The sequence below is a fragment of the Chiloscyllium punctatum genome, chromosome 42 (genome assembly GCF_047496795.1).
Source record: "Chiloscyllium punctatum isolate Juve2018m chromosome 42, sChiPun1.3, whole genome shotgun sequence".
In the NCBI taxonomy this organism is placed as follows: Eukaryota; Metazoa; Chordata; class Chondrichthyes; order Orectolobiformes; family Hemiscylliidae; genus Chiloscyllium; species Chiloscyllium punctatum.
The window spans coordinates 47,299-74,525 of NC_092780.1; the positions used below are offsets into that span (position 1 = coordinate 47,299).

The 27,227-nt window shown below is 41.5% G+C and overlaps 1 protein-coding gene across 1 annotated transcript in view; it reads left to right on the forward strand.

Annotated features, from left to right (window-relative positions):
• naglu (N-acetylglucosaminidase, alpha) overlaps positions 1-23,284 on the forward strand; it is a 49,440-nt gene extending 26,156 nt beyond the window's left edge. Inside the window, exons 5-6 of the mRNA XM_072561137.1 lie at positions 5,795-6,051; positions 17,802-23,284. Of these exons, the coding sequence (XP_072417238.1) occupies positions 5,795-6,051; positions 17,802-19,039 (1,495 nt within the window). The 3' untranslated portion in view covers positions 19,040-23,284. The remainder of the gene's footprint in view (positions 1-5,794; positions 6,052-17,801) is intronic.
• Positions 23,285-27,227: the final 3,943 nt, after the last annotated feature.

The window sequence follows — 27,227 nt, forward strand, 5'->3', positions numbered from 1 at the left end:
GCTCACTGGTCTGTAGTTCCCTGGCTTGAGCTTACTACCCTTCTTAAAGAGTGGCACCACGTTAGCCAACCTCCAGTCTTCTGGCACATCACCTGTGACTATCAATGATACAAATATCTCAGCAAGAGGCCCAACAGTCACTTCTCTAGTTTCCCACAGAGGTCTAGGGTACACCTAATCAGGTCCTGGGGATTTATCCACCTTTATGCATTTCAAGACATCCAGAACTTCCTCCTCTGTAATATGGACATTTTGCAAGGTGTCATCATCTATTTCACTACTTTCTATATCTTCCATATCCTTTTCCACAGTAAATACTGCTGCAGTGTGGAATTGTTGGGCCAAATGGCCTGTTTCCACACTGTAGGCTATCTAATCTTTTTTAAAAAAAACATAAGCCCTTCATTCCAGGAGTGAGACAAATAAACCTTCCCCGCACTTTTTCTAAAGCAAATCTTTTTCTCAAATAAGGAGACTAAAACTGTACATAGTAATCCATGGTCTCACCAATGCCATGTACAATTGCAGTAAAACAAGTCCTACTTCTCTATTCCATTCTCCTTGCAGTAAATAACACCCAACAATTTACCTTCCCGATTTTCTTGCTATGTTATTTACACATAATTGTTGAATCTTTTAGTCTCTCTATCGTCAGGAAAATTTGAAGGAATACCAATTTAAGGGGAGACAACATTTATATTGCATGAGAGGACAGCACTGGTTAACAAGTAGCAGAGGCATTGGTATATGGAATGCACCAATAATGATGACCAACCGTTAATGGTCAAGCTTTTTTTAAAAAAAATTCTAAACCAGGCAGATGGACTCTGGTCAAGATGGTGCCCTGAGAAATAAACCACCAGTGATTGCTGGGCCTCTTGCTGAGATATTTGTATCATGCTGTCAACTCTTTTGTTAACCCATAAGAAAATAAGACATAGGAGCAGAAGTAGCCATTTGGCCCGCTGAATCAGCTGCGCTATTCGATCATGGCTGATATGTTTCTCAACCCCGTTGTCTTATATTTTCTCTGTAATCCTTGATTCCCTTACCATTCAAGAACTCATCTATCTCTGTCTTAAAGAGACTTAATGACTTGCCTTCTGTAGCATGAGGTCTGCAAATTCCCTGGGAAAATGAAGGCCTAGTGGCATTATCACTGGACTATTAATCAGGAAATTCAGATAATGTTCTGGGGATCCGGGTTTAAAATCCTGCCGTGACAGACTGTGGAATTTGAATTCAATAAACATCTGAAATTAAGAATTTACTGATGACCATGAAACCATTGTGAATTGTTGGAAAAACACATCTGATTCACTGATGTCCTTTGGGGAAAGAAATCTGCTGTGCTCACTTGGTCTGGCCTCCATCTGACTTCAGACCAACAGAATACAGTTGACTTTCAACTGCCCTCTAAAATGGCCTAGCAAACCACTCAGTTCAAAGGCAACCAAGGATCGGCAATAAATGCTGGCCGGCCAGCGAGACTCCCATCCTAGGAGTGAATTAAAAAAACACAGATTAACCACCTGTTGCCTGAAGAAACTCTTTCCCATTTTAATTCTAAAGGATTGTCCCTTTACTCTGAGGCTGTGTCCTTAGGTCTAGTCTCTCCCACTAGGAGAAACATCTTTTTCACATCCACTCTATCTAGGTCTCTTAGTATTTTGTAAGTTTCAATTAGATCCCCTCCCCCCACCAATCCAGTCCTTCTAAATTCCATTGTGTACACACCCCAGAGTCCTCAACTGCTCCTCACATAACAAACCCTTCTTGCCTGGGATTATTCCAATAAACATCCTCTGAACTCCCTTTAAGGCCAGCACATCCATCCTTAAATACAGAACCCAAAATCACTCCGCATTCCAAATGCAGTCTGATGACAGCTTTATATTGTCTTAGCAATATATTTCTGTTCTTGTACACTGGAGTTTTATTCATTGTTGAATTATAACAGGTGCAATGTGCATGTATGTTCTGCCAGCACAGATCACCGGCCTTGCATTTTAAAATATGTAACTTTCAGTAAACACAAATGTACCACACTGCAGGAATGACTGACAATCCAGAATTTATTGTTAGCATAATTCTTTGTGCACTCAGAATTATCCAGCATATGTTTTCCAATTACAGAATCACATCTAATATTGGACGCTGTGTTTTACAAGTGCAGGCTGGTTCGGTATGGCTAGTACCGTATTTGCTGTGAACTGTCAAAGGCATTTGTTGTTAGATATAATCTGCCACTCTTTGGTACATGCAGTCTATATACTGTCAACACACTGGCACTGAAATTCATAAACCATGTTACTCATTTATGTGATAGGCAAATGTCATTTTGGGTTGACAGAAGCATCCAGTTTCTGTTGAGTATCACTCGTGTTGCTGCTGCATATGATCAACAAGAAACACCTAACTTCACCTGTTGCTAATACTTGTAGGATATCTTAGTCTTCCGGAGTCCAATTATTTGCATTGCAGAGTACTTAAGGAAGTGGTCATAGAAAAGTGGATGCATTGGTGGTCATCATTCAAAATTCTGTAGACTCTGGAACATTTTCTATGGATTGGAAGTTAGTTAATGTAAACCTACTATTTTAATTCAATTTTATTTTTATCGACTGGTTAGTCTGATATCGATCCTGGGGCAAATGCTAGAGTCCATTATATTAGATTTAATAGTAGACAACTTGCAAAACAGTTAGAGTCAGCATGGATTTACAAAGGGAAAATATCCGTTTGCTTCACATGAGCAATTGGGAGAAGGCAGACCTAAAGTAAGTTTGGATTCATGCATGTAAATACGATGCTGTAAGACAGGCTCTGAGGAGCATAAGTTGGGAGCATAGGCTGTCAGGGAAGGATGTCGTGGAAATGTAGAACTTTTTCAAGGAACAGATACAACGTGTCCTTGATATATATGTACCTGTCAGGCAGGAAAGAGATGGTCGTGTGAGGGAACCTTGGTTGACGAGGGAGGTTGAATGTCTTGTAAAAAGGAAGAAGGAGGCTTACGTAAGGTTGAGGAAACAAGGTTCAGACAGAGCATTGGAGGGATACAGGATAGCCAGAAGGGAGCTGAAGAAAGGGATTACGAGAGCTAAGAGAGGGCCTGAAAAATCTCTGGCGGGTGGGATCAAGGATAACCCCAAGGCATTTTATGTGTATGTGAGAAACATGAGAATGACGAGAACGAGGGTAGGTCCGATCAAGGACAGTAGTGGGAGACTGTGTATTGAGTCGGAAGAGATAGGAGAGGTCTTGAATGAGTGAGTACTTTTCTTCAACAATATGGTCCCTCTCGTTTGTAAATACTGAAGAGGAGAGTGTGAAACGGACTGGTAAGCTAGAGGAGATACTTGTTAGGAAGGAAGATGTGTTGGGCATTTTGAAAAACTTGAGGATAGACAAGTCCCCCGGGCCTGACAAGATATATCCTAGGATTATGTGGGAAGCAAGAGAGGAAATTGCAGAGCCGTTGGCAATGATCTTTTCGTCTTCACTGTCAGCGGGGGTGGTACCAGGGGACTGGAGAGTGGCGAATGTTGTGCCCCTGTACAAAAAAGGGAATAGGGATAACCCTGGGAATTATAGGCCAGTTAGTCTTACTTCGGTGGTAGGCAAAGTAATGGAAAGGGTACTGAGGGATAGGATTTATGAGTATCTGGAAAGACACTGCTTGATTAGGGACAGGCAGCACAGATTTGAGAGGGGTAGGTCTTGCCTTACAAGTCTTATTGAATTCTTAGAGGAGGTGACCAAGCATGTGGATGAGGGTAGAGCAGTGGATGTAGTGTACATGGATTTTAGTAAGGCATTTGATAAGGTTCCCCATGGTAGGCTTATGCAGAAAGTCAGGATGCATGGGATAGAGGGGAATTTGGCCAATTGGATAGAAAACTGGCTAACCGCCAGTTAGAGAGTGGTGGTAGATGGTAAATATTCAGCCTAGAGCCCAGTTACAAGTGGAGTTCCGCAGGGATCAGTTCTGGGTCCTCTGCTGTTTGTAATTTTTATTAATGACTTGGAAGAGGGAGGCCAAGGGTGGGTCAGTAAATTTGCAGATGATACAAAGATTGGTGGAGTTGTGGATAGTGAGGAGGGCTGTTGTTAGCTGCAAAGGGACTTAGATATGATGCAGAGCTGGGCTGAGGAGTGGCAGATGGAGTTCAACCTTGTCAAGTGTGAGGTTGACCATTTTGGAAGGACAAATAAGAATGTGGAATACAGTGTTAATGATAGGGTTCTTAGTAAGGTGGAGGAGCACAGGGATCTTGGGCTTTATGTTCATAGATCTTTGAAAGTTGCCAGTCAGGTGGATAGAGCTTGTAAGAAGGCCTATGGAGTATTATCGTTCATTAGCAGAGGGATTGAATTCAAGAGTCATGAAGTGATGTTGCAGGTGTACAGGACCTTGGTTAGGCCACATTTGGAGTACTATGTGCAGTTCTGATCGCCTCACTTTAGGAAAGATGTGGAAGCTTTGGAGAGGGTGCAGAGAAGATTTACCAGGATGTTGCCTGGAATGGAGAATCGGTCGTACGAGGATAGGTTGAGAGTGCTAGGCCTTTTCTCATTGGAACGGCGAAGGATGAGGGGTGACTTGATAGAGGTTTATAAGATGATCAGTGGAATAGATACAGTAGACAGTCAGAGACTTTTTCCCCGGGTACAACAGAGTGTTACAAGGCGACATAAAATTAAGGTGAAGGGTGGAAGGTATAGGGGGGATGTCAGGGGTAGGTTCTTTAACCAGAGAGTGGTGGGGGCGTGGAATGCGCTGCCTGTGGGAGTGGCAGAGTCAGAATCATTGGCGACCTTTAAGCGGCAATTGGATAGGTACATGGATGGGTGCTGAAGCTAGGACAAATGTTCGGCACAACATCGTGGGCCGAAGGGTCTGTTCTGTGCTGTATTGTTCTATGTTCAAGGTTCATGTTACTGGAAACATGGTGCCCTGTGGTAATTCATTGCACAGGAGAAAAAGTACTTTTTTGTTTATAGTTTGTAAGGTTTTATTTAGGAATTATAATTTGTCAGGCTACATTCTTCAGCTTCAAATGAGCAGAGAGAAGTGAGTCCCAGTTTAATGGCTGCTGTTTCATGGGTTTGCTGATTGGGAATACAAACCAAAGTGACATCACAAGAAAGTGGTTGATTTGTGATTTTAAAAAAGTATTTGGAAGAAGGGATTAACTGAGAAACAGCAGGAGTATGTACTATGTACTAGTGGGCGGCACGGTGGCACAGTGGTTAGCACTGCTGCCTCACAGCGCCGGAGACCCGGGTTCAATTCCCGCCTCAGGCGACTGACTGTGTGGAGTTTGTACGTTCTCCCCGTGTCTGCGTGGGTTTCCTCCGGGTGCTCCGGTTTCCTCCCACAGTCACAAAGATGTGCAGGTTAGGTGAATTGGCTATGCTAAATTGCCCGTAGTGTTAGGTAAGGGGTAAATGTAGGGGTATGGGTGGGTTGTGCTTCGGCGGGTCGGTGTGGACTTGTTGGGCCGAAGGGCCTGTTTCCACACTGTAAAGTAATCTAAATCTATTTTTCCTAGCTGCAATCAGTTCTGAAGAAGTGTCACTTGGACCCAAAATGCTAATCCTGCTTTCTCTCTACAGGTGCTACCAGATCTGCTGAATTTTCCCAGCAAATTCTGTTTTTGTTTATACAGAAAAAGTAATCTGCTATGCAAGATTACAGCCCTATTAGGAAAGGTGACCCCTTGTTTCAAATGTCTTTACGCTGCAGTAAAAGCTTATTCTTTTAAAAATGTTTTCTTTTATTTTTCAGATTGTTTCCCAAAGTAAACATCACTAGGCTAGGGAGCTGGGGACATTTGAACTGTTCTTACTCTTGTTCTTTTCTGTTGGATGCCAACTCCCCACTCTTTCAACAAATTGGCATGATGTTTCTGTCTGAACTGACAAATGAATTTGGTACTGACCATATTTACAGTGCAGATATATTCAATGAAATGATCCCAAGCTCTTCTGACCCTAAATATTTATCCACTATCAGCAGTGCAGTCTTCAAATCAATGACACAAGGTAAGATTTTCCAAATAATATACTTCAGAATGTCTGTCCTACAAATGTAAGCTGTTATTCAACTAACCTCTCTTTTGTTGATATATATTAAAGATGTTTCTGCTAAGGTTTAGAAATGCTATACATTTATGGACTTGTACTTTGTGCAATTGTATTTATTTCTTCATTAAAGAGCTACAGGTAGTTCTTGGATAACGTGTTTTACAGTAGTGTGATTTGCCTATAACGTCACTGAGCAATTAAGGAACAGGAGTTTCAAGAATGCTTACTTCTGTTGGCAATAGCATGATTCCAGCAGTGATCGTTTCACATGCTTTGTTCTGCGCTGATGTCCACACCGAAGTCTCCATGTTGTTCTGTGCATGCGCCAATGTCAGTTGCCGAAAGAGCAGTTTTTTTTCTGAGAGGTACTGGACAGAGAGCAGCTTTCTGAGAGAGATACATTGAGCAGCTTCCTGTGAAAGGTACGGTACTCCTAGAATATCCCTTTCTTTGAAGAAATGGAAGGACATGGTGACAAGAATGTTAGCAAGAAGCATCCTGGTGATAAAATTGCAGGTGAACACAAAGGAAAGGTAAAGTTTGAAGAGAAGCTGCATATTATAAAGTGTTTTGAGCATAAGGGGAGAATATGTGATATAGCTCGCTTATCACAAATGAGGGAGTCTACCTTTTGCACTATGATGACCATCGAGTTTCGGCACTAACTTTACTTTTTAAACGTACTGTGTTAAATTTTGTTCTGTTGATATATATGATTTCAACCTTCATTCAAGATGTGCTATACTTTGTTTTAGACTTTTGGGTGATTTTTGTGTGATTGTCAGTGATTTTTATTTGCTGGTCTGCCCCAGCCCCACTTTTCCCATAGACCCATTAGTTATATTTAGCAGTTTTCTGCAAAGTGAGGTTTCACTGGAATGCAAATATGGAATTGCAGGAGAACTACCTGTACTACTTCAGTTGTCTGTACATGGAACCAAAAATGACCATGATGCTCCATCTGTCAAAATACAAAAAGTACCCACTCGGTCATTTGTACCCTTTTTTTAGATTACATTACAGCGTGGAAACAGGCCCTTCGGCCCAACAAGTCCACACCAACCCTCCAAAGAGCGACCCACCCAGACCCATTCCCCTACATTTACCCCTTATCTAACACTACGGGCAATTTAGCATGGCCAATTCACCTGACCTGCACATCTTTGGACTGTGGGAGGAAACCGGAGCACCCGGAGGAAACCTACGCAGACACGAGGAGAACGTGCAAACTCTACACAGTCAGTCGCCTGAGGCGGGAATTGAACCCGGGTCTCGGGCGCTGTGAGGCAGCAGTGCTAACCACTGTGCCACCGTGCCGCCCCTTGTTCACACAATTCTGTTATAAACAGAATTTACCAAAAACCTTTACTGTTGTCCTGGGTAATTTATTCTACATTTTCATTGGAGATTCGCCATGTATGTCATCTGGCAGGAAGCCTGCATGAGATGAAGATGAATGAGGCTAAAAACAGTGTCTCACTTCTGACCCCACCTGGCCAGAATATGCAGAGGCTCAAGGTTATCAAATTTGAAATACTTGATCACCTTCCCTATTCTGAGCTTTGATTTATGGCAGTACATAAGCAAAATGCTGCCAATGTTGAAAACCTGAAATAAAAGTAGATAATACTGGAACTGTGGTTGAAGCCAATGAAATGCAATGCAAGCTAAGGAGCAGCACCACCTCTATGCCCGTTGTCTTTACATTTGGAAGACTGCTATCCAGACATTCATGCCTCATCTAGATACACCTTTTTGTTTCTTTATTTTTAAGCATTTACCACTCTTTTTGGCATTTGTACCATAAAATATGAAAATCAGTCTCTCCTACTTGCCACCCTATCACACACCTTTTTAGTTTATTCTTACTTGCCTTTTCCCTCAATCTGTTGCTCAAACCTTTTTCATTTCTGTGTCTCCTCAATTTTGATGAATGGTCATCAACCTGAATGGATAATTCTACTTCTCAGCAGGTAGTACAGCATCTGCAGAGAGTACGCCAGGTTTCCTTTTATTCTTATTTGTGTCTTTTAGTTAGAACTTAATTGCATTCGTTTAACAACAGATCTTAATCTTCAAAATTTCAATAAGATTTTACCTCCGCATTTTTTTGTTTTTGCAGCATAAGAATTTCAGTTTCCTCAGGGTCAGATTTGTAACTCAATGGTTTATATAGGATATACGGCATAGATAAGGAAATTCTATCCAATCAATCCATGCCGATTTAGATTTTTTTGTATATATCGGGAAAACAAGGGTCCCAATATAAACACCTGCTGAACACTACTACAAACCTCTTCAAGCCTGAAAAATAACTATTAATCATTATTCTCTGTTTCCTAACCCCCAGAAAATTATAAATCTATGTCGTTGCTATCCTTTTAAACACCTTATAATCTTTTCTTCTCAAATCTGTCATGTGGCATTATGCTAAATGGGTTTTGGACATTTGTGTACATTACATCAACAACCTTCCCCTTATCAACCCTCTCTTTTAGCTCATCACCTCTCCAGCAAGTTAACTAGGTACTAATGTACCTTAACAAATCCATGTTGACTCATGTAACTTTTTCAAGTGATTTTTAATTTTATCCCAAATTATTGTTTCTAAATGTTGCCCCACTACCAAAGTTAAACTTATTGGTCTGTAATGCTGGGCTGACCCATATTTTTAAGCAATAATGTAAAGTTTATATTTCTCCAATTCCCTTGCACCAACTCCTTGAATCTATAGGACCATAAACAATAGGATCAGCAGTAGGCCACTTGGCCCCTTGAGCCTGTTCTGTCATTTAACAGAATAGTGGATGATCCGACATTTCTCCTATACGCTTGGTCATGTTATCCCTATAATCCTTAATTCTCCTACTGATCAGTATCTGTCTCAGCTTTAAATATATCTGCCTCCACAGTTTTCTGTGGCAAGGAGTGCCAAAGACACAATTCTGAGAGAAGAAATTCCTCCTCACCTTGGTCCTAAATTAGTACCCTTTTATTCAAAGACTATGCCCTCTGGTTCTAGAATCTTCCATTAGGGGAAACATCCTCTCAGCATTCACCCTGTCAAGACTCTTATGAATCCTACATGTTTCAATGAGACCACCACTTATTCTTCTCCAGTGAGTAGAATCCAAACCTGTTTAACCTTTGCTCACAACAGTCCCTCCAAAGTGGGGATCATCTGTTACACTCAGTACTCCAGATGTGGTCTCACTAGCACCTTGTACAGTTGTAGTAAGATTTCCATACTCTTATACTCCTTAGGGGCAACAATCCATTAGCCTGATTACCTGCTGCACCTGTGTGCTAGATTTGTGTTTTATATGTAAATGGCCTCAAACCCCTTTGTGTGGTAGATTACTGCAGTTTTTCTGAGTTTTAAAAAATATTATGTTCTTTTGTTCTTCCTTCCAAAATGAACAACTTGACATTTTCCAACATTATGCTCCTTTTGCCAGCTTTTAACCCACTTACTTAACCTATCAATATCTACCTTAAACTGATTGCATCCGTCCCACAATCTGCCTTTCCACCTATTTTATTTTCATCTGCAAATTTGGCTACAGTACATCCACTTCCTTTCTCTAAGCCATTTAATATATATTGTAAATAATTACACTCTGAGGACTGATCCCTGTGGAACCCCACTGGTCACGTGTCACCAACCTGAAAAAGAATCCATTTTCACCACTTTCTCTTTTTTACCCTAAATTTTCTATCGATGTCAATATACTGCCTCCAATACTATGGGCTCTTATGACTTAACCTTTTGAGAGATATCTTGTCAAATCCCTTCTGAAAGTCTAAATACAACAGTTTTTGGTTCTCCTCTATCCACTCTGGTTGAGACTTCTTCAAAAAAATTCTAATAAATTAGTCAGACATGATTTCCCTTTCATGAAACTGTGCTGACTCTGCTTATTTCAATTATGATTTTCTGAATATTTGCTATTATTTCCTATGCAATTGAACCCACCCTCTTCATAATTTAGTTTAAAGCCCTATCTATAACCTTAGTTACATGATTTGCTAGGACTCTGGTCCCAGTATGATTCACAAAGAGCCTGTCCCATCCAAACGGCTCACTCCTTCCCTGGTACTGCTGCCAATGACCCATGACATTGAACCCATCTCTCCCACACTGAGCTTTCAGCCATGCATTTACCTCTTTAATCTTGTCCCTGTGCCAGTTAGCTTAAGGCTTTAGTAGTTGGAGATTATTGCCTTTTTTGTTTTGGTTCTGCTTTTCAATTTAGCCCTGAACTGTCTCATATTTCCTGAACAGAACCTTGTTTCCTGTTCTACCTGCAGTGCGGGCACCTATATATGCATGACAATTAGATCTTATCCCCTTCTACTCCAGGTTCCTCTGCAGTCCAGGTGAGAGATCCTGAACCTGGCACCCCAAGCAGGCAACATGGCTCCTGCAGCATTACCTCCTGGATCACTCTATCTGCCTCACTTGTTGTCACAGCTTCCTGACCCTGACAATTGACTGAATTTTGAAGTAATAGTCTAAGGACTGCAATTGCCCCCTGAAACACAGCATACAGGTTTTTTCCCTGATGTGTCCGAGTGTTTGAAAGTTGAACTCCAGCTTATCAAGTCTAAGCTGGATATCTCAAGCAAGCAATATTTGTTACAGGTGTAGTTACTACATACCACATCAGCCGGTTGACCAACTCCCATATCATGCAAAGAACAGTACAGCTTGGAACAGGCCCTTTGGCTCACCAAGCTTGCTGCAACACACAACACCTTTCTAAGCTAAAACTCTTTTACCCCTATGTAGTCCATATCCCTGAAGAAGGGCTTATGCCCAAAACGTCGATTCTCCTGTTCCTTGGATGCTGCCTGACCTGCTGCGCTTTTCCAGCAACACATTTTCAGCTCTGATCTCCAGCATCTGCACTCCTCACTTTCTCCTCGAAGACATATCCCTCTATCTGTCAAGATGCCTCTTAAATGCTGCAATTGTATTTGCACGTAACACCTCCTCTGGCAGCAGGTTCCAGGCATTTACCCCACACTTTTTTTTAAAACAAAAATTTTCCTTTCTGAACTCCTTTCAACTTTCCCTTTTACCTTAAACCTATGTCCTCTAGTATTTGACATTTCTTTCCTGGGGAAAAAAAATAGTCAACTCTCCATTCTATCTGTGGCTCTCATAGTTTTGTCAACTTCTTTCAAGTCACCCCTCAGCTACTAATGTTCAAGTGAAAACAAATTAGATTTGTCCAATCTCCTCATAGCTATTACCTTCCAAACCAGGCAACGTCCTGGTAAACCTTTTCTGTACTCTCTCCAAAGCCTCCCCATCCTCTAGTAATTGATCAGTTCTGGATATAATATTCCAAATGTGGCCTATCTAAAGTTCTACAAAGCTGCAACATGATTTGCCAATTACAGGCATCCCCCTGTATCCGCAGATGATACGTTCCAAGACGTACCTCAAATGCGCGAAACCACAGATAGTAGCGAACCCTATCATTTAAATGGGAAATTTACCTCCCCAGCAGCTCCCTGGAATTATTTCCGTAATGTTCCATGTAATATTTTCAGGCAGCGGTAAACCGCGGTTAACTGAAATTACAGCGCAGTACAAGCCCTTTGGCCCTTGATATTGCACCGACCTGTGAAACCAATCTGAAGCCCATTTGACCTACACTATTCCATGATCATTCATCTGTTTATCCAATGACCATTTATATGCCCTTAAAGTTGGCAAATCTACTGCTGTTGCAGGCAGGGCGTTCCACGCCCTTACTATTCTCTGTGAAGAACCTACCTCTGAAATCTGTCTTATATCTATCACCCCTTAGTTTAAAGATATGTCCCCTCATGGTAGCCATCACCTGAGGAAAAAGGCTCTCGCTGTCCACCCTATCTAATCCTCTGATCGTCTTGTACGTCTCTATTAAGTCATCTCTCCACCTTCTTTTCTCTCACGAAAACAGCTTCAAGTCCCTCAGCCTTTCCTCATAAGACCTTCCCTCCATACCAGGCAACATCCTGGTAAATCTCCTCGATGCCCTTTCTAATGCTTCCACATCTTTCCTATAATGCGATGACCAGACCTGTATGCAACACTCCAAGTGCAGCCGCACCAGAGTTTTGTCCAGCTTCAACATGACCTCATGGCTCTGAAATGCAATCCCTCTACCAATAAAAGCTAACACACCATATGCCTTCTTAACAACCCTATCAACCTGGGTGCGACTTTCAGGGATTTATGCACATGGACACTGAGATCTCTCTGCTCATTCGCAGTACCAAGAATATTACCATTAGTCCAGTACTCTGTATTCCTGGTACTTCTTCCAAAGTGAATCACCTAACACTTGTCCGCACTAAGCTCTATTTGCTACCTCTCAGCCCAGCTCTGGCACTTATCTATGACCCTCTGTAACCTGCAACATCCTTCAGCATTATCCACAACTACACCGATCTTCGTGTCATCTGCAAATTTACTAACCCGTCCTTCTATGCCCTCATCTAGGTCATTTATAAAAATGACAAACAACAGTGGCCCCAAAACAGATCCTTTGCTGTATACCAGTAGTAACTGAACCCCAGGATGAACATTTCCCATCCACCACCACCCTCTGTCTTACAATTTAGCTAATTTCTGATCCAAACTGCTAAATCACCCTTAATCCCATGCCTCTGTATTTTGTGCAATAGCCTACCGTGAAGAACCTTATCAAACGCTTTACTGAAATCCATATTCGCACTTCAGCCGCTTTATCCTCATCCACCTGTGTGGTCACTTTCTCTAAGAACTCAATAAGGTTTGTGAGGCAAGACCTAACCTTCACAAAACCGTGTTGACTATCCCTAATCAACTTATCCCTCTCTAGATGATTATAAATCCAACTCTTATAACCTTTTCCAACACTTTATCCACAACCGAAGTAAGGCTCACTGGTCTATAATTACCAGGGGTTGTCTCTACACCCCTTCTTGAACAAGGAGACAACATTTACTATCCTCCAGTCTTCTGGCACTATTCCTGTAGACAATGACAAAATAAAGATCAAAGCCAAAGGCTCTGCATTCTCCTCCCTAGCTTTCCAGAGAATCCTAGGATAAATCCTATCTGACCCAGGGGACTTATCTATTTTCACACTTTCCAGGCTGCTAACATCTAGTCAATCCCATCTAGTCTAGTAGCCTGTATCTCAATATTCTCCTTGACAACATTGTCTTTTTCCTGTGTGAATACTGATGAAAAATATTTATTTAGCACCTCTTCTAACTCCTCTGACTCCATGCACAACTTCCCACTAATGTACTTGACTGGCCCTAATCTTAGAAGAAAGTGAGGACTGCAGATGCTGGAGAGTGGGGTACTGGAGAAGTAGGAGAATCAACACCTCGGGCAAGAACCTGATGAAGGGTCCCTGCCCGAAACATCGACATCCTCATGGGCATTCCACACTCTTACCACTCCGAGTAAAGAACCCGTCTCTGACATCTGTCTTAAATCTATCACCCCTCAATTTATAGTTATGCCCCCTTGTACAGGCTGACATCATCATCCTAGGAAAAAGACTTTCACTGTCTACCCTATCTGATCATCATCTTGTAAAAGCCTATTTATATAACATGGCTTTCTGCGTGGGAAATCATGTCTCACTAATTTGAGTTTTTTGAGGAAGTAACAAAAAGGATTGATGAGGGTAGAGCAATGAACATGATCTATATGGACTTCAGTCAGGTGATTGGCACGGTTCCTCGTAGTAGACTGATCAGCAAGGTTAAATCACATGGAATACAGGAAGAACCAGCAATTTGGATTCAGACTGGCTCGAAGATAGAAGACAGAAGGTGGTGGTGGAGGGTTGCTTTTCAGACTAGAGGCCTGTGACCAGTGATGGGCCACAAGGGTCAGTGTGCCAGAAAGATTGGTGCTGGGTCCACTGCTTTGCGTCACTTATATAAATGATTTGGATGGAAACATAGGTATGGTTAGTAAGTTTGCAGATGACACCAAAATTGGGGTTGTCGTGGAAGGCGAAGAAGGTTACTTCATACTACAATAGGATCTTGATCAGATGGGTCAGTGGTCTGAGGGGTAGCAGATAGTTTAATTTAGATAAATGTGAGGTGTTACGTTTTGGAAAGGCAAATCAGGGCAGAACTTATACACCTAATGGTAAGATCCCAGGGAGTGATGCTGAACAAAGAGACCTTGGAGTGCAAGTTCACAGTTCCTTGAAAATGGAGTCTCTAGTAGATAGGATAGTGAAGAAAATGTTTAGTATGTTTTCCTTTATTGGTCACTGCATTAATGATAGGAATTGGGAGGTCATGTTGTAGCTGTACAGGACATTGGTAAGACCACTTTTGGAATATTGTGTGTAATTCTGGTCTCCCTCCTATAGGAAGGATGTTCTGAAACTTGATAGGGTTTAGAAAAGATTTACAAGGATGTGGCCAGGGTTGGAGAGTTGAGCTATAGGGAGAAGCTGAATAGGCAGGGGCTGTTGTCCCTGGTGCATCAGAAGCTGCAGAGTGACCTTATACAGGTTTATAAAATCCCTAAATGCATGGATAGGGTAAATAGGCATGGTCTCTTCCATGGATTGGGAAAGTCCAGAACTAGAGGGCATAGGTTTAGGGTGAGAAGGGAAAGATTTAAAACTGACCTAAGGGGCAACCTTTTCACAATGAGGGTGATGCGTGTATGAAGTGGGCTGCCAAAGGAAGTAATGGTGGCTGGTACAGTTACAACATTTAAAAGGCATCTGATGGGTATATGAGTGCGAAGGGTTTAGAGGGGTATGGGCCAAGTGCTGGCAAATGGAACTAGATTAATTTAGGATACCTTGTCAGCATGGACGAGTTGAACCAAAGAGTCTGTTTTCCATGATGTACATCTCTATGACACACTCTATTTGTCAGATCTTTCATAAACATTGCTATTGTCAAATGTCCCCTATTAATTCTAACCCTGGGGAAAGACTCCAACTATCCATTCTATCCATGCCGCTCATAATTTTATAAACTTTTATTAGGTTGCCCCTTGTCCTTTGATGTTCATGTGAAAACAAACCAAGTTTGTCCAATCTCTCCTTATAGCTAACATCCTCCAAGTTAGGTAACTCCTTGGTAAACTTTTTCGATATCCTTTCCAAAGCCTCCACATCCTTCTGGTTGTGTGGTAATCCGAACTGTACACCATATTCCAAATGTGGCCTAACTAAAGGTTTCGATACAGCCGCAACATGACTTCCCCACTTTTATACTCCATGCCTTGACCAATGAAGGCAACATGCATATGCCTTCTTGACTACCTTTTCCACTTGCGTTATCACTTTCAAGGAACTGTGGGCCTATATGCCCAGAGATCTGTGTATGTTGATACTATTAAGGGTTCTGCCATTTGCTATATATTTCCTTCTTGCATTTGGTCTCTCAAAATACAAGCTTACTAAACAGGTCACTGACATTCTCCTCCAAAACATTCTGTGTGTGTGTGTGTTCACACACACACACACACAGACACGCACCCCAGGGGTCCCAGCACTGATCCCTACAGAACACTGCTGGTCATACATCTGCAGACAAAGGGACCCTTCTACTCTCTGTCTTCTATAACTAAGCTAGTTCTGTATCCATTTCACCAGTTCACTGTGGATCCCATGTGACTTCACCTTTTGTATCAGCTTGCCATGAAGGAACACATCAAAAGCTTTGCTAAAGTCCATATAGTCAATGTTCTACCAACCTGTCCTCATCAATCATCTTTGTCACTTCCTCAAAAAACTCAATTAGGTTTAAGAGGCTCGACCTTCCCTGCAGAAAGCCATATTGCTGATCGTGAATACGTTCATATTTTTCCAAATGGTGAGTAAATCCTATCCCTAAGGATCTTCTCCTATGATTTCCCTCACACTGATGAAAGGCTCACCAGCCTGTAACTTTCTGGATTATTGCCATTGCCCTCCTTAAAGGAACAGTGTTAGCTATTCTGCAATCGTGTGGGATCTCTCCTATTACGAAGGAGGATACAAACATTTTGTACAAGGCTTTGGCAATTTCCTCACCTGCCACCCTCAGCATTCTGGGATGGATCCCATCAGGTCCTGGGGACTTACATACCTTAATATTTTTCAAAACATCCAACACCACTTTTTTGTGTTCACATACAACATATCAACATCTCCCACCTCCTGAAATTCACATCCGTCATGTTCCTCTCCTTTGTGAATACTGATCCAAAGTATTCAGTAAGAACTTCACTCCCTTCATCTGGCTCCATGCATAAATTTCCTCCTTTGTCCTTGAGTGGACCTACTTCATCCTAGGCTTCAATTTATCCTGTTAAAGGTCTTACAAACTATGAGCCAAAAAAAAGGAAAAGGCATCTTGGTAAAGACAGATGCGGTGTTAATTTAACACCTCAGCCATGCCTCTTATCTGTAAGTTGTAAATCCCTTTCTTTAGCCTCGAATCAGCCCTATGCCTACTTTTAACACCCTTTTACTATTTATGCACTTACAGAAAACTTGGGATTTCCTTTCACGTTAGCTGTCAGTCTTTTTTTTGTTAATCTTTCTCTGCTTCTCACTTGCTTTGCCACCTCCCTGCTGAACCTTTGGTATTCAGCTTGGTTTGCAACTGTATTTAACACTTGATGCATATCATATGCATTATTTTTCTTTCTGGAACCTAATTTCTGTTCAAGTTGTCATCCAGGAAATTCCTGGATTTTTCTATCCTATATTTCTCTTTTATGGGAGTATACCTTGACTGTGCCCAAACTGTCTCCTTTTTGAAGGTAGCCTAATGTTCATTTACTGTTTTGCCTGCCAACATTTGGTTTTAATCTATCTGGCCATGTTCTGTTCTTGCTCTATTGAAGTTCACTCTCTGTGAGTAGATTATTCTTATTCTGGATTGATCAATGTCATTTTCTACTGTCATCCTAATGATGACAGTAAAGATCAAAACTTATGATATAATGATCAGTGTCACTGGTGGGGGTTTTGAGTATTGTCTGGAAAGAACGTGGGCAGTGGGAGCATTCCTAGGATGTGAGAACTGAATGTTGTCTGGAAAGGATGCAGCAGATGAGAATCGTCAGGACTGCAGCAGGAAAACCGAGGAAAGCATTCTTGGGAGGAGAGGTGGGATGGTGAGCATTTTTTTGGGGGGAAACTAGGAAGTGTCCGTTTAGGGCTTTTGACATACCTACTGCTGATCATTGTCCTACATCTGAGGTTAGCAATAGCAGAAAGCTGGAGTAAATTTACTCATAAGTATAGGGCATCAAGCTCACTGACATGAAGATCATTATTGTCAGTGTTCATTGGTTGTCTGGGCATTGTAATTCTATCCATTAGAAGTTTGAACTTTCTAGGTAAATATTATACATGTATGTGAGTAGGAATTTCCTCCGGGTCACAAGTGGCAATGTGTCAAAAAGCATTTGCTGGTGCTTTATACCTAGAACATAAAGCATTATACATAGGAACAGAAGACTGCCATTCATTGAGATCATAGATACCTTTTGCGATATTATTTCATTTTAACTTTGTCATAGTAACAGAAAAAGATTTACTTCTGACCTCTTTAATTATTATAAGCAATAACCATGCTTGCATGAAAAATTATTTCACCATAGAAGATCCTTTAAAAATTGTCATTGTTAGTCAGCATTCTTAAACATCATTGCTTGAATATACTTTATTTCCCCACAGTGGACCCTTTGGCAATTTGGCTCATGCAAGGTTGGCTATTTGTGAATGCACTATCATTTTGGCAGCCGACTCAAATCAAAGCTTTCTTACATGGAGTGCCATTGGGAAGGATGATTATTCTTGATTTATTTGCTGACAGTAATCCAGTATATACCTTCACTGAATCTTTCTATGGACAACCTTTTATATGGTGCATGTTGCATAATTTTGGTGGAAACATAGGAATGTATGGAACAATAGACACGATCAATAAAGGTCCTTTTGAAGCTCTGTCTTCTCCAAATTCTACCATGGTGGGCACAGGAATAACACCAGAAGGAATTGAACAGAATGATGTTGTCTATGAGCTAATGAATGAAATTGGCTGGTGCCAAAAACCTTTAAACCTCACAAAATGGGTTATGTCTTATGCACAAAGACGGTATGGAAAGAAAAATGATGATGCTATAGCTGCATGGTTGCTGCTATTTCAAAGTGTCTACAATAATACTTCGTATCGACGAGATCATAACCGAAGTCCGTTGGTTCACAGACCTTCTTTGAAACTGGATACTTCTTTATGGTATAATAAAAGTGATGTCTATGAAGCATGGAGACGAATGCAAGCAGCTGCTTCTGATCTGTTCTTTAGCGAGACTTTCAGATATGACCTTGTTGATGTGACAAGGCAATCTGTTCAGCTCTTAGTATCAGAATTTTATGAAGACCTCAAGAATGCATTCTTAAAACATTCCATTGTAGGGCTGCGTACCTCAGGAAATGTTCTAGTGAATAATTTACTACCACAACTTGATAGTCTCTTGTCCAGCGACAGACACTTTATAGTCGGCCACTGGTTACAAACAGCTCAGTCCTTGGCCACAAATGAGGAAGAAGCAGAACTATACGAATTCAATGCCCGAAGTCAAATTACTCTTTGGGGACCAGGTGGGAATCTTTTGGACTATGCAAATAAGCAGTGGGGTGGTCTGATTAATGATTATTATGCACTGCGTTGGGATCTCTTTGTATCAACACTTATTAAATGTCTTGAGAAGGGAATTCCCTTCAATCAAGCTCATTTCAATCAAATTGTCTTTCAAGTGGAGCAAGGATTTATCATCAACAAAGTAAAATATCCAGACAAACCTGTGGGAAATACCTATGAGATTGCAAAAGAATTGTTCCTAATGTATTATCCTCAGGCAATGAAAAGATTGATTAATCACAAATTCAGTCTTGATATGCACTCATTTTAAGTTCTTTTAAATGATATATACCAGGTTACATACTGGTTCACTTTATTGAGTAAATGATGCACTTGAAAAATTTTTATAAAAATTCAAATTACTTATTTGGGGACTACGTGGGAATCATTTGGACTATGCAAATAAGCAGTGGGATGATCTGGTTAATGATCATTACACACTGTGTTGGGATCTCTTTATATCAACAGTTATTTAATGTCTTTAGAAGAGAATTGTTTATAAAAACTCAATTTGCTTTGTGCTAATATTTTCAACAATAAGAAGTAAGATTTTAACCTATTTTTGTTAGTATTATCTGTCCAATGAATTCTGCATGGTTTAGCCTTTTGAAATTTTGAGACTTTTCAGTGCTAATCATCTCTGTTTGTTGAAAATATTTTCAATCAACCAATTTTGTCAGATACATGGCCTAGGGCCCAATTACACTGAACAGCTGGCAATTGAACCCAAATTTTCAAGGACATTTCAGGCATATTGCCTAAACTAAGATTTTCAAGAGTGCCCCTAAGTAAAAATGATCACAATTTTGCTTTCATTTTAAAGGAGAGAAGAGGGAATTGAAGGTGAATATTTTAAACTCTAATAAGGACATTCATGAGGGTATGATGTTGGGAAATTAGGTCAAGGAAATTAGTCAGTAGATATGCAGTGCCAACAATAAGGGAGATTTTTAGATTAGATTAGATTACTTACAATGTGGAAACAGGCCCTTCGGCCCAACAAGTCCACACCGCCCCGCCGAAGCGTAACCCACCCATACCCCTACATCTACATCTACATCTACCCCTTACCTAACACTACGGGCAATTTAGCATGGCCAATTCACCTGACCTGCACATCTTTGGACTGTGGGAGGAAACCGGAGCACCCGGAGGAAACCCACGCAGACACGGGGAGAACGTGCAAACTCCACACAGTCAGTCGCCTGAGGCGGGAATTGAACCCGGGTCTCCGGCGCTGCGAGGCAGCAGTGCTAACCACTGTGCCACCGTGCCGCCCACATTTTAGAGCATTCTAAAATGATGCATTGTTGTGGTAAAGCAAAATTCTAAGGGAAGTACATACCATCCACAGCTAACCAAGAAAATCAAAGATATATCCAGCTGAAAGCATATAATTCTGCAATGATAAGAGTAAGGTTAGAAAATTGGATGGAATATTAAAAACAGCAAAGAATAACAACATTAATAAGGAAAGGGAAATTAGAGGATGAGAGAAAGCCAGCCAGAAATAAAAAAAAACAAATAATAAAAGTTTCAATAGGTATTTAGAAACAAAATGGATAAATAAAGAATATTGGTCCTCTAGAGACAGTGTCTAGGGAATTAATAATATAGGAAAGTTGCAGATGAATTGAACAGATATTTTGCATCTGTCTTCACTGTACAGGATAAAATTAACATCCCAAAAATAATGGTGAAGTCTGAATCATAGAGGGATTTAAGACAATCCTGTACTAAGATTCCTAAGGTTAACATGGAGGTTCAGTTAGCAGTCAGGAAGGCTAATGTAACGTTAGCATTAATTTCAAGAAGGATGGAATACAAGAGTAGGGATGTACTCCTGAGGCTGTATGAGAATCTGGTCATATTCCAGTTGAAGTATTCTGAGTGGTTTTGAGCACCATCTCTAAGGAAGGATCTGCTGATCTTGGAGGGGGTGCAGAGGGGATCCAGAGGAGATTTACAAAAACGATCCCAGAGATAAAGAGCTTGTCATATGAGTGATTGAGATTCTGGGTTTGTACTTGAAGTTTAGAATGATGAGGGTAGATTTCATTGAAACTTTCACAATAGAGTGGACATAGAGAAGATGTTTCCATTAGCAAGAGAGACTAGGATCCAAGGATGCAGCCTCCGAGGCACAACCCTTTTGAAATGAGAAAAGGAATTTCTTCAGCCAGAGGGAAGTTAATCTGTGTAACTCATTGCCACTCAAGGCTGTGGAGGTCAAGTCATTGAGTGTGATTAAGGCAGAGATAGGTTCTTGATTGGTGAGGGGATCAAAGGTTACAGGGAGAAGGCAAGAGAATGGGGCTGAGAGACATATAAGACCATAAGACATAGGAGTGGAAGTAAGGCCATTCAGCCCATCGAGCACATTCTGCCATTCAATCATGGCTGATGGGCATTTCAACGCCTCTTACCCGCACTGTCCCTGTATCCCTTAATTCCTTGCAAGATTAAGAATTTATCAATCTCTGCCTTGAAGACATTTAACGTCCTGATCTCCACTGCGCTCCATGGCAATGAATTCCATAGGTCCACCACACTCTGGCTGAAGAAATGCCTCCTCATTTCCATTTTAAATTGACCCCCTCTAATTGTGAGGCTGTGCCCACGGGTCCTAGTATCCCCACCTGACGGAAACAAATTCCCAGCGTCCACCCTTTCTAAGCCATGCATTATTTTGTAAGTTTCTGTTAGATCTCCCCTCAACCTTCTAAACTCTCTAATGAATACAATCCCAGGATCCTCGGCCATTCATCGTATGTTAGGCCTACCATTTCAGGGATCACCCGTGTGAATCTCTGCTGGACATGCTCCATTGCCAATATGTCCTTCCTGAGGGTGGGGTCCAAAACTGGACACAGGATTCTAAATGGGGCCTAACTAGAGTTTTATAACGTCTCAGTAACACATCGCTTCTTTTACATTCTAACCCTCTTGAGATAAATGGCAACATTACATTTGCTTTCTTAACCACGGACTCAACCTGCAAGTCAACTTTTAGAGAATCCTGGACTAGCACTCTCAGATTCCTTTGTACTTTGGCTTTATGAATTTTCTCACCGTTTAGAAAATAGTCTGTCGCTGTATTCTTTTTTCTAAAGTGCAAGACCTCTCATTTGCCAATTCTTGGACCACTCTCCTAAACTGTCTAAATCTTTCTGCAGCCTCCCCACCTCCTCAGTACTACCTGCCTGTCCGCCTGACTTCGTATCATCAGTGAACTTCACCAGGATTCCCCCAGTCCCTTCAGCCAGATCATTAACATGTAAAATGAAGAGCTGCGGTCCCAACACTGAACACTGCGGGACACCACTTTTCACTAGCTGCCATTCTGAAAAAGAACCTTTTATCTCAACTCTCTGCCTTCTGTCAGACAGCCAATCCTCAATCCATGCCAGTAGCTCACCCCGAACACTATGGGCCCTCACCTAACTCAGCAGCCTCCCATGAGGCACCTTATCAAAGGCCTTTTGGAAGTTTAGGTAGATAACATCCACTGGGTTTTCCTGGTCTAACCTACTTGTTACCTCTTCAAAGAATTCTAATAGGTTTGTCAGGCAGGACTTCCCCTTGCTAAATCCATGCTGACTTGTTCTAATCCGACCCTGCACCTCCAAGAATTGAGAAATCTCATCCTTTAACGATGGATTCTAGAATTTTACCTACAACCGAGGTTAGGCTAATCAGCCTATAATTTTCCATCTTTTGTCTTGATCCTTCCTTGAACAAGAGGATTACAACAGTGACTTTCCAATCATCTGAGACTTTCCCTGACTCCAGTAATTTTTGAAAGATTACAGCCAACACCTCCATTATTTCTTCAGCCACTTCCCTCAGAAGTCTAGGATGTAGCCAATCAGGGCCAGGAAATTTATCAAGTTTTAGACCTTTTAGCCTTTCTAGCACTTTCTCTTTTGTAATGGCTACCATACTCAACTCTGCTCCTTGACTCCCCTTAATTGTTGGAATATTACTCATGTCTTCCACTGTGAAGACTGACACAGAGTATTTATTAAGTCCTTCAGCTATTTCCTTATCTCCCATTACTAGCCTTCCTGCATGAATTTGGAGCTGCCCAATTTCTACTTTTCCATCCCGTTTGTTTCTTATTTATTGAAAGAAACTTTTACTGTCATTTCTAATATTACTGGCTAGGTTACCTTCATATTTGATCCTCTCCTTCCTTATTTCTCTCTTTCGTTTCCTCTGTTTGGTTTTGTAGTCTTCCCAATCTTCTGATTTCCCAGTGCTCTTGACCACTTTGTAGGCTCTCTTTCTCTATGACACATTTTCTGACTACCTTTGTCAGCCATGGCTGTCTAATTTCCCTCCAACCCCCCCCCCCCCCCCCCCCCCCCGGATAATCTTTCTTCTTCAAAGTTTGGGAGAAGATTTGCAGCTCGGGTGCTCGTTGTTGTGGTTCTGTTCGCCGAGCTGGGAATTTGTCTTGCAAACGTTTCATCCCCTGTCTAGGTGATATCCTCAGTGCTTGGGAGCCTCCTGTGAAGCGCTTCTGTGCTGTTTCCTCCGGCATTTATAGTGGCCTGTCTCTGCCGATTCCGGTTGTCAGTTCGAGCTGTCCGCTGTAGTGGCCGGTATATTGGGTCCAGGTCGATGTGTTTGTTGATTGAATCTGTGGATGAGTGCCATGCCTCTAGGAATTCCCTGGCTGTTCTCTGTTTGGCTTGCCCTATAATGGTAGTGTTGTCCCAGTCGAATTCATGTTGCTTGTCGTCTGTGTGTGTAGCTACTAAAGATAGCTGGTCTTGGCGTTTGTGTATACGGATCGTTGACTGTCTTCCTGTTTATCCGATGTAGCGTTTTGTGTAGTCCTTGCATGGGATTTTGTACACTACATTAGTTTTGCACAAAACGCTACATCGGACAAACAGGAAGACAGTTAACGATCCGTATACACGAACACCAACTAGTCATGAAACGACATGACCAGCTATCCTTAGTAGCCACACACAGACGACAAGCAACATGAATTCAACTGGGACAATACTACCATTATAGGGCAAGTCAAACAGAGAACAGCTAGGGAATTCCTAGAGGCATGGCACTCATCCACAGACTCTATCAACAAACCCATCGACCTGGACCCAATATACCGGCCACTACAGCGGACAGCTCGAACTGACAACCAGAAGCGGCAGAGACCGGCCACTATAAATGCCGGAGGAAACAGCACAGAAGCGCTTCACAGGAGGCTTCCAAGCACTGAGGATGTCACCTACACAGGGGACGAAACGTTTGCAAGACAAATTCCCAGCTCGGCGAACAGAACCACAACAATCTATCTTCTTTTTGGGATGAACCTCTGTTCTGTGTCCTCAATTACACCCAGAAACTCCTGCCATTGTTGCTCTACTTTCTTCCCCACTAGGCTCTGCTTCCAGTCAATTTTCGTCAGTTCCTCTCTCATGCCCCTGTAATTACCTTTTATTTAATTGTAACGCCATTACATCCGATTTTGCCTTCTCTCTCTTTCAAACTGCAGACTAAACTCTACCATATTATGATCACTGCCTCCTAAGTGTTTCCTTACTTTAAGATCCACTGGCAACATTATTCACCCAGTCCATTTGCATATTGAAGTCCCCATGATCACCGTGACCTTGCCTTTCTGACATGGCCTATCTATTTCCTGGTACATCTTGCACCCCTAGTCCTGGCCACTGCTGGGAGGTCTGTTTTGCCTTTGTGGTTTCTCAACTCCACCCCCACACCCATATCATCTGACCTTATGTCAATCAGTGCTATAGATTTAATTTCATTCTAAACTAACAAGGCAACCCTGCCCCCTCTGCCCATCTCTGTCTTTTCAATGAGACGAATGACCTAATTCTGCTTCAATATTTGATGATGTTATGGAATCAAGATGAAAGGTAGAGAGGAACTTGAAATAATTTCCATGCTATGAAAACACTATCATTGAGGACTTAATTCTTTAAAACTAATGGAAAAATGAATCTACTTCAGGTTATATGTGAATACTTGGATTAGTTTTAAAAGAAAAATCACTGTAAGGCCCTTGGGTGATGATTTTCTTTTTTAACAAGGCATGTTGAAAATTGTGACTTCAAATACTTACATGTCCTTCTTAGAGTATCACTTACCTGAGTATTGTAGCTATCTTGTTTGAACATTGTGGCTTAGAATTGATTTTGTTCGGATTTTAACTGGGGCCAGCATGCTAAGAAATTACTTGCTCAGCTGGTGTTCCCTATGTCTGAATGATCTTCGTGGTGATTTCAGTATAAAATGTGATTGTTCTTCTGGAGGAGTGACCTGAAGAACTACTTATATTATTGCCTAAGCAAGCTATGTCTGCAAAACTCCAGAGTAATAATGCATGATTAGTAACTTGCCAATCAGTGCAAAATTGAAAGCCTTTGAAATATTGTGTGCCTTGTCCTTTTTTGCCTTCAATTATAATCACCATTGGCCATGATGTTTTTCTCTTTAAAGTGAATCTCTGCAGAGAGATTATTTCTCCCCTTTTACCTGATGTGTTTGTGTACTTTGGGTTATTAAGAAGGGTAAACAATTGTGTTTTAATTTTTCATATTGTGTCAACCAACTCTGCATCTTCATTGAGTATTGTTTTATAATAAATTGATAATTATGTGTATATTGAAGAAACCTGGTTGATCTTTTCATTATAACTCTAATATGGATACAGCATACAATTGGCTATGACAGGCCTTGGGTAATTGTTTTGTTTTGCGCTTAATCCATGGAGTAATGGAATTACAGGTATAGAGTCATAGAAATGTACAGCATGGAAACAGACCCTTCGGTCCAACCCGTCCATGCCGACTAGATATCCCACCCCAATCTAGTCCCACCTGCCAGCACCCGGCCCATATCCCTCCAAACCCTTCTTAGTTATATACCCATCCAAATGTCTTTTAAATGTTGCAATTGTAGTAAAGGCAACAGGTCCTTACAAAATTGTTAGAACTAAAATCCCAGTGGACTTTGTCCTATGGTGTTTAAAAAATTAGTGGCCCCTGAACTAATAGGTACATGACTTTCTCAAATTGCTGCAGTACTTGGGGATTAAGTACACCCACAATGCTGTAAAGGAAGGGAATTCCAGTATTCTGACCCAGCAAGATGGAGGAGGTTCTATATAGCTCCAAGTCTAAAAGGTCAGGGAATTTGTCAGTGGTGGTGTTCCCATGCATCTGCTGCCCTTCAACTTCTAAGTGATATAGGACAGGAGTGTTGTAGGTGCTGTCAGAGGGAATTTGGCAGGTTGCTACATTATGTCCTATAGATAATACACACTGGTGTCAGTGTTTGGTAGTTGAGGGAGTGAATCTTGAAGGTGATCGATGGGATGCCAATCAAAAGTACCACTTCATCTTGAATAGTGTCACCACCTTGAGTACTGTAAGAGCTGCACTTAAGCAATTGGGTAGCACTTCATACTCAGCTTTGATCACATTACAGCCTTGGTTCAAATAGTGTCAAAAGAGCTAAATGCAAGAGGTGAGTGAGAGTGAATGCCCTCAACATCAAGGCTGCATTTTATCATATGTGGCATCAAGGAGCCTAAGCAAAACTGCAGTTAATAGGAATCTGAAGAAAACCCTCTGCTATATGGAGTTATATCTGGCACAAAGGAAGAGGTTTGTGGTTGTGGTTATCGAGATCAATCATCTTAGATGATCTGGAACTATGCAGGAGGTCGTCTGGTGAAAATTTTCTAATCACCCTGTTCAAAGATGTCATTACACACCTCTAGAGCAGGTGGGACTTGAACCCAGGTCTCCTCATTTAGAGGTAGGGACATTGCCATTGTATCACACGAGCCCCTTGCACTTTCTCAGAGTAATTTTAGTGACTTGAAGATGATCACAATCTTTAATAGGTGGTAAATTGAACTGTAACACTCAATTTCTTTGAATTGACATTAACTGGAAACTTATCTGGACTAGATATAGATATTTTTTGGTCAAGATGTTCAGCAAAGTTAGTGCACACCTTTGGAGGTGATGGGTCTTGAAACTCAGCTTTCTGGTTTAGAGATAGGGACAGAGTTAAGAATGTGGTGCTGGAAAAGCACAGCAGGTCAGGCAGCATCCGAAGAGCAGGAGAATCGATATTTTGGGCATAAGCCCTTCATCAGGAATGAGGCTTATGGGCCGACGGGTTGAGAGATAAATGGAATGGGGATGGGGCTGGGGTTGGGGGGGAAGGTAACTGAGAATGTAATAGGTAGGAGAAGGTGATAGGGAGGGTGGAGTGGATAGATAGGAAAGGTGATGGACAGGGCAGGGGGCATGGTGCCGAGTTGGAAGTTTGGGACTGGGATAATGTAGGGGGAGGGGACATGAGGAAACTGTTGAAATCCACATTTATCCTGTGTGGTTGTAGGGTCCCAAGGAGGAATATGAGGCGTTCTTCCTTCAGGCATTGGGTGGTAACGGTTT